The sequence below is a fragment of the Marmota marmota genome, unplaced genomic scaffold, assembly GCF_001458135.2.
Source record: "Marmota marmota marmota unplaced genomic scaffold, marMar, whole genome shotgun sequence".
Lineage (NCBI taxonomy): Eukaryota > Metazoa > Chordata > Mammalia > Rodentia > Sciuridae > Marmota > Marmota marmota.
Window position 1 is genome coordinate 33,176,278 of NW_025999990.1, and position 8,386 is coordinate 33,184,663.

General features: G+C 40.2%; 1 protein-coding gene across 1 annotated transcript in view; it reads right to left on the reverse strand.

The window, feature by feature from the left end:
* Window positions 1-768: 768 nt before the first annotated feature.
* Window positions 769-8,386, reverse strand: part of Mep1b (meprin A subunit beta) — a 28,406-nt gene continuing 20,788 nt past the window's right edge. Inside the window, exons 11-14 of the mRNA XM_048806589.1 lie at window positions 4,913-5,353; window positions 3,090-3,269; window positions 1,828-1,954; window positions 769-982 (exon numbers count right to left, since the gene is read on the reverse strand). Coding sequence (XP_048662546.1) covers window positions 769-982; window positions 1,828-1,954; window positions 3,090-3,269; window positions 4,913-5,353 — 962 coding nt within the window. The remainder of the gene's footprint in view (window positions 983-1,827; window positions 1,955-3,089; window positions 3,270-4,912; window positions 5,354-8,386) is intronic.

An 8,386-nucleotide genomic window follows, 5' to 3' on the forward strand; every position in this document is an offset into this window, starting at 1 on the left:
GCCCAAGGGATGCTCCTGAGACAATAGTTTTGAGAACCTGTTGCCAATTTTAGAGCTTTCCTGGGGAAAAATGTCAAACCCTCTGCTTGAAGATCTTGTCTTCATGATTACTTATAAAGCATTAGCTAGAATCGTCTCATTGGAAAAGCTTCCCCAAACACAGCTGCACCCTTCCTGTAGGCCTTAATTTATCTCCCACTACTTTGGAATCAAAACACTTATAAGCCTTGTTTCTCCTCTTCCAGAAAGGTGGAAATATGCAGGAGAAATCAGTGTGTCTTTCAGAGGGTCACAGACCCCCCACACCCTAGGAAAATAAATGCATAACCATATTTAATTTTGAGCATAATGAACTATCCCAAGAAGAAGGGCCATGATATCAGAGCTGTTGATTTATATTGAAAGTAATCAGAATTTATAGTCTCAAATCCATTGTTCTCAGTATAGGAAACCAAAAGAAGGTTTAAAAAAAAAAGTACATAAAAAATGCCCTAATTCTCAGCTGGATGCAGTGGCACAGGCTTATAATCCTAGTGGCTTGGGAGGCTGAGGCTCGAAGATCTCAAGTTCAAAGCCAGCCTCAGCAAAAGCAAGGTGCTAAGCAACTCAGTGAGACCCTGTCTCTAAATAAAATACAAAATAGGGCTGGGGATGTGGCTCAGTGGTGGAGTGCCCCTGAGTTCAATCCCTGGTACCCTCTCCTCCAAAAACAAGTCCTAATTCTCCATATGATTTCATCAATAGATTTTGAATAACTCAATAGCCAACTCAACTTACATTTTCCAGAGTGATATTCGCAATATTTGAATTTGGCCTTTGGCGATATCTCCTCCGGGTACAGTAGACACTGATGAGGGTGACTATCAGCATCAGGACAAACACAGCAGCGGTGGAAGAAACAGCAATGACAATGGTGTCACGGGTTGAACCTCTCTTCTCACACCTTTCTCCCATGTACCACCAGTCTTCCCCAGAAGGACACCTATACTTGGTGAAATGACTTGGAGTTATGCATTGATATTTGACTGTGGAAATCCTCCCCATTAAATATGTTGATCACCTTTAGTCTATTCGATCACCAATAAGTCACTGACATATGAGCTACTTCACCCACTCTGGCCTTAGACCCGCACCAGGAGACCAGACAGGAACAATGAAAAGGAAAAATGGAATCATTCCTAATTCAATAGAAAAACAGCAGCTGAGATGTAGCAAAGGGAAGGAGCACAACCAATAAAGAAAATTTGCCTTTCCAACTTCTAGTTTTACACCTTGGTCAAGGTCTTCTCAGAACTTTAGTATCCTCATCTAGAAAATGGGGATAAACATACTTAAAAGGACCAGACTGTCAAAAGGAGTTGACAAGCGAGGACTTAACAAGTAACTTGTAAAGAATCCTTTTCTTTTTCTTTTTTTTTTTTTTAAGGCAATTTGAATGTAATGTGTCATATTTTTTTCACTTTAAAAGATTTTTAAATTTTTTTCCCCATGATACTGGAGCTGGAACCCACAGCCTTGAGCATGCTAAGCATTCATTCTTTTTTAAAAAAACATTTTTCTTGATTCTTTTTAGTTATATATATTGATAGGATTCATTTTGACATAATCATAAAAGCATGGAATAGAATTTGTTGGGTTTTTTTTTTTTTCATTAAAAGTTTTATTGTCCTTATAGGTATCTGAAGTCCCAAATGGAATGCAAAAACACTGAATATTCTGTGAGTGGTTTTGAGAGGAGAATTGACAAATTTAATTCATATGAACTATCAGCATTTAATCCTACGTTGTAACAATAAGAACGGGGCTCTCTCCCAAGTGCCCCCTTACCAGCACTCGGCCTTGCCATCCTGGACGGAGCACATGCCACCATTTTCACATACGACTACTGAGCAGAGGTCATTGGGATCAGAGGTTGGGTTACTCTGATCCGGTGTTTGAGTGAGGTCAGATCGGTCTAAGAGGGGCAACAGGAGAGAGAAACGGTGATCAGCATGTGCCTGAGTAATCATTTGGCCCTTAAGTCTCAAAATAGATGTTCAGACTTCAGCCTTGTGAGGAATTTAGATAATTTGATGCATGGTCCACCAAAATTCAGAGGCCGTGAAATAAGGAATCAACAGAGGCAGGGCTCTCGGAGCTGAGCTCTGAGGGACTCAAACCCTTGTCACCAACCCACTAAAGACAGGTGAGAAAACCAAAGCTCAGAAATGGAAAGTGGTTAAGGACCTCGCCCGAGGTCAGGGTCTCCTGCTTGGTAGAGTAAGAGGCAGAGACTTCAAGCAAGGTACGGTGCCCTGGTAGCCTGTGCCATGTTCTTTACACTGTAATTTGTTCTCTCACTGTAATGGGACTTCTTTTTCTCTGTACCCTAAAATGTCTTCTCTTTATTAGTGTTTTTTTCCTCAATAGTTTTTTTCAAAAAATATAATCTAGATTTATTCTAGTAAAAAACGGTGGTTTGAATTTCATGGTTCTAGTTTGTACCACCTCTCGTTGCAATGCGGTCTGATTTACTGGACACAAGTGAATCTTTAAGAGTAGATGAGTTAAAATCGTACTACATCAAACATGGAAACCACCTGCATTGCTGGAAAATGTATTTATTGATTGCCATGGATAAAAAAATTTAACAGACAATTAACTAACATGATTACTGCCAGGATATATGTGTGTACATATGTTTTCATGTATGCGTGTGCATGTGTGTATCAGATAATAGCTTGGTTTGTTTACAGATGAATTTCATGTACTTGTCTATTTTTATTTTATAAATTATAGAGTATAATCCTAGGGAATATTATCTGTATCCTAACTTATTTCTAAAGAAATCATCCAGTCTAAAGCTTTCTACTATTGTTCCATGTGATAGTAATTAAATTCTATACCCTAGAACTTTTGTTGTTTCAAATTTAATAATTTTCATGTTGTTAATGATTTGTACCCCCCCCAAAAAAACCCTCATTTGTACCCATTTCCTCCTACATCCTATAATATGCCTAAAAATGAAACCAGAAGAACATCAGAAATAGCCAATGGCCATAACACACAAAAAAAAATTAACTTAAATAAAACTACTTTTACTGACATACCATTCGTTGTCATTAGGATATAAACATCATTTCCTTTTATGAACTCTCTGCTGTGCAGCCTGCTATGGCTTATGAAGACACTGCTCCCATAGCCTTTGTTCATCATATACTCAGTTCCATTAGGGTAAACGGTCTGTGTTCCCACTTTAGAAGGCCTGTCCCAAAAATACTTTGTATCATCTGAAAAAGCAATTTATATTAATGGATTGTATTTAGCATCAGCATGGCTTTTGGTGGTAGGAAAGAACAGGCAATGTGAAACACAAATTAGGATGGGCCCCAAATAATACAATGACGCTGTTGACCTGTGATATATTCCCTGGCAAGCCACTGGAGCTTATTCATTTATACTGTCCTAAAGGAAATAAGATTGTCTGGCAGGAAGGGCCCTGCTTAGAGTGGAGAGGACCCAAAGTCCCCTAGATGAGGATAACACACCTTTGCTTACTAACTGGTACAGAAACCCTTCTGACACTTAGAACCATGCCCCAGTGGCCTTCTGAGTTACAGATCATCCTTTTAAATTGAGTTAAAGCAATAGGTTGCTGAGAGAGTTTTCAACATTAGCATAGAATAAATTATCTCATTAATCAAATTATTCACCTGAAAGAGCAAAGTCCTTCCAACATACAAGACAGCAAGAAGCACTGCTCCTGGGAAAAGGTGAGGATCCATCAAAAGTGAGCCATTTCTTTTTGGGGTGTGTGGAGGGTACTGGGGATTGAACTCAGGGCCACTGGATCACTGAGCCACATCCCTAGCCCTATTTGTATTTTATTTAGAGACAAGGTCTCACTGAGTTGCTTAGCGCCTTGCTTTTGCTGAGGATGGTTTTGAACTGGCGATCCTCCTGCTTCAGTCTCCCAGCCACTAGGATTACAGGTGTGTGCCACCCACGCCTGGCAAAACTGAGCCATTTTCAATGTCATTCAGGGAGAAAAATTTAAGGAAAGAGTGAAAAAAAAATTCTAAACGTTTATAAAATTCAAAATTTGGCAATAATAGTTAGCTTGCCATAATTCTATTTTTTCCTTTGTCAGGTTTCCAGAAACAAAAGAGTATTACAATTAGAAGAGTGATCATGGCTTTCTGGGCCCTGTTTCCTTTTGAGACTGGAAAAAATGAAGAATGATTTCACTATTAGCAAATCCTCCAGAACTCTTCAATAAGAGATCGCAATTCTTTCCATACCCTTCCTACCAATACTCCAGTACAACCTCCCCCCACCCCACCCCCAAGATCTTCCTCCTGATCAAAACTACCCAAATTCCAAGAGCTGAATTGTTTTTGACAACCCCAGTGGCATGATCAAGGCATTATGGGTTAGAGAAACTCAACATCTGAGAATTGTGCGTACCAGGATGTTCCAACAGCCTTGCGTACTTGATCTGTATTTATCCTCATAACAATTTATGGGAGAATTACTGCCCTACTTTCACAGCTGAGGACACTGAGACTCCAAAACATTATTCGCTCACAGTCACATAACTAATGCAAAGCAAACCTTGGATTTGAACCCAGGCACATCATACTAAAAACAACATTGCTTGAACAACATGGAAGTCAAGGATGATCATCAATTCCCAGGGACCCAGCTAATATCTTCCCTGTTTGTCAAAGTCCTTGCTGATATTCTTAGTAGTCTCCTGCTTCAGAGACTCTGTCCTCAATAAAGACTTGCCTGTAAGCATCCCCTATTCTTAAGATTTGGAGCTCAAATTCCAAAAGTAACCAATTGTGCAATCCAATTTGTCATTCCCAAATCATCTGTCCCTCCTGGAGCAATAATTGTGTATTAGTAATAAATAAAATGAGCCACGAACCAAGCAGAAATGGGTCTGTAGTTACACTCAGCTGGTTGGACATACGCCGTCGAATGTCAGAATTTTGATCCAAGAGTGTCATCGTGATTTGTTGCCAAGGACATGGCCACTTTAAATAATCATCATTGCCTCCAGAGACCAAGTGGAGATATATCTGTGCATCTGTCGAAGGTTTTAGACTGAATTGAATCTGAAAAGCATAACCTTTAGGAGAATAAAATGGAGGGCTTAATAGAATTCCATTTTCTTTGTCAATGGTCTCTTCGAAATTCCTTATGTGCCACACATGTTCAGGGCACTGTGTTTCCGAAAGATTGATGTCATCAATAGACAGACCACCTGATGATGCACCAGAGCCCCTGAGTCCTTCAAACACCACTCTAAATTTGTTGACCATTTTCAGTGGTATGTAGTAAAGTTTCCAGATCCCAATGGGTATTTCTGCAAAAAAAAAAAAGCCATTATTTCAAAGAAGACAAAGGACTATGCATCACAGGCAAATGAACATTAGAGCTCTAATCTTCCTAGATCATCCAAGAGGTATTGCTTCCTACAGATCAGAGGTATGATCTCACTTTTCCAGCCCAGGATTTCAAGGTATTTCTGTGGAAGTCACACTGTTCTCTAGAATATCTGAATGCATATATAGTTGTTTCTCAGGGAGGTCACCCTTTGCCAGAGGTAGGTAAGCAAGAAGTAGTGTGTGACTCATGAGTTCTCCATGCCCAACTTATGAATTACCTGCCATTCTCTGGTAGCTAACAGTCAAGCAAGCTCTATACTCAACACCTGTGCCCATGACTTTGTGATATTCGGCCAATGCTGCCTTTAATATTTTTATAGTTTGATTGGTATACCTTCTTTACATGCACAATCACCTTTTCAGCAGTATTTAAAACAGAGATCTACCAAACCCTGGAAGGTCCACATCCTACTAGGTACTCCTCAGATCACTTACTAGTGACTTAAATTTGAATTCATACATGTATTGAAAATATTTTTCTGATATTTGGTATATCACTTCTTGTCTCCCTGTCTGCAATTCCTTCTCAACTCTCATCTTGTACCCCTAGCTAGTTTCTTAAGATCCCTTTGTGTTTGCTTATCAGCGAGTCACTCACAGTTGCTAAGGAGAAGGAGTTCCCTTCAAACCTGGACAGTGATGCATATATATATTAGTATGTAGATTCATATACATATATAATATATATTTGTAATGCATATATGAGACTTCTATACATGGTTTTCATATCTACAATTATATATTGTATTTAATTTCATACATGATGTGTGTGCATACTGTGTACGTATTCTTAGTGAGATTAAGAACCACACTGCTCATAGGTGTTCACAAAGAAAAATAGCCTCTGTATTTCAGATTGTTTCTATTGTTAAGCAGAGGGGAGGAAATGGCATAACACAGCATCATGTGGGTCTATTTCATAATAGGTTTTGCTCAGTTCATCAAACCAAGAGGTCAACCTGCAGAGCACACGGTCATCTGTTTGCCAGTCCACGTTCTGCCCTTCCCTTGCCTTCCCCAGGGAACCATCCTGGCCATCTGCTTTAACAGGTCGTCAACTCAGGGCTGGGTTGAAGGATGAGCACCCGCCTCTGTACTCAGGAAGTTGCATTTAGTCCAAGTCATAACACTCAGCATCCTTTGGTGGCATTTATTTTTTAAGCTGGAAATTAAAGGAGTCCCTTTTCTAGTCAAATGGCACATGGGGTATGAGGTAATATAGGAAACTAAACAGCCTAAGTCCCAGTGTATGAACAAGGCCATTCTGAGATCAAACACAAGGTCCCCAGCAATGTTCAGGGACAGGTCCAGGGGCCCCTGAGGCCAGCTCCTCCCTCATCCATTCCATAGTTCAGTTACAATGAGCTGGCAACCCTTCCCATTGTGCTTAAGCTAGTTCTCATTGCACGGTTATTACTTGCCAAGGACTGAACTGCACAATTCCAGAGACCAAGTTATATTTATTTTTTTCTTTTTTCCTTTTAATTTTTTTTTATTACTTTCTAAGGACTGAACTGCACAATTCCAGAAACCAAGTTATATTTCTTTTTTCTTTTTCCTTTTAATTTTCTTTAATTCTAATTTATTATATATGACAGAGAATGCATTACAATTCATACTACACATATAGAACACAATTTTTCGTATCTCTGGTTGTATACAAAGTAAATTCACACCATTTGTGTCTTCATACATGTATTTTGGATAATGATGTCCATCTCATTCCATCATCATTTCTAACCCCATGTCCCCTCCTTTCCCCTCCAACCCTTTTGTCCTATCTAGAGTTCATCTAATTCTCTCTTGTTCCCCTTCCCTACCCCACTATGAATCAGCCTCCTTACATCAGAGAAAACATTCATCATTTGGTTTTTTGGGATTGGCTAACTTCACTTAGCATTATATTCTCAAACTCCATCCATTTACCTGAAAATGCCATGATTTTATTCTCTTTTATTGCTGAGTAATATTCCATTGTATATATATATATACCATAGGTGGGTTTTTTTTTTTCCTTAGTTTTAGTGTTTGATGGACACAATATCTTTATTTTACATTTATGTGGTGTTGAGGATGGAACCCAGTGCCCGGTGCATGCTAGACAAGCACTCAACCACTGGAACCACAATCCCAGCCCATATACCACAGTTTTTTATCCATTCATCTACTAAAGGGCATCTAGGTTGGTTCCACCATTTAGCTATTGTGAATTGTGCTGCTATAAACATGGATGTGGCCCAGTTTTATTTTTTGAGTGTCACACAGTACAGCAAAAGCACAGTGGCACATCTCTGTAATCCTAGCAACTCAGGATGCTGAAACAAGAGGATCATAGGTTCAAAATCAGCCTCAGCAACTTAGCGAGGCCTAAGCAACTTAATGAGAGCCTGCCTTAAAGTAAAATATAAAAAAGTGCTAGGGATGTGGCTCAGTGGTTAAGCACCCGTGGGTTCAATCCCCACTATCAAAATTGGTTTGTTTGTTTTTTTTTTTTGAGAGAGACAGAGAGAGAATTTTAATATTTATTTTTTAGTTTTTTGGCAGACACAACATCTTTGTTTGTATGTGGTGCTGAGGATCGAACCCAGGCTGCACGCATGCCAGGCGAGCGCGCTACCGCTTGAGCCACATCCCCAGCCCTCAAAATTGTTTTTAAAACTAAAAAATAAAACACAGCAAAGGAGCCTCCCTTTGGCTTCCTTAAGAAACAAAGATCTCCCCCTCCCCCTGCGCTGGCAAGGTAGAGGGAACTGTGACCATCCACAGAGCAGGCCCAGCGGCCTGCTGAGGGGCAGAGCCGCCCCCTCCCCCTGCGCCTGCAAGGTAGACGGAACTGTGACCACCAGCAGAACAGGCCAGACCTGCAACCGATAGACAGAACAGGCCCAGTGGCCTGAGGAAGGGTAGAGCCGCCCCCCCCCCCGCGCCTGCAAGGTAGGCGGACCTGCGAC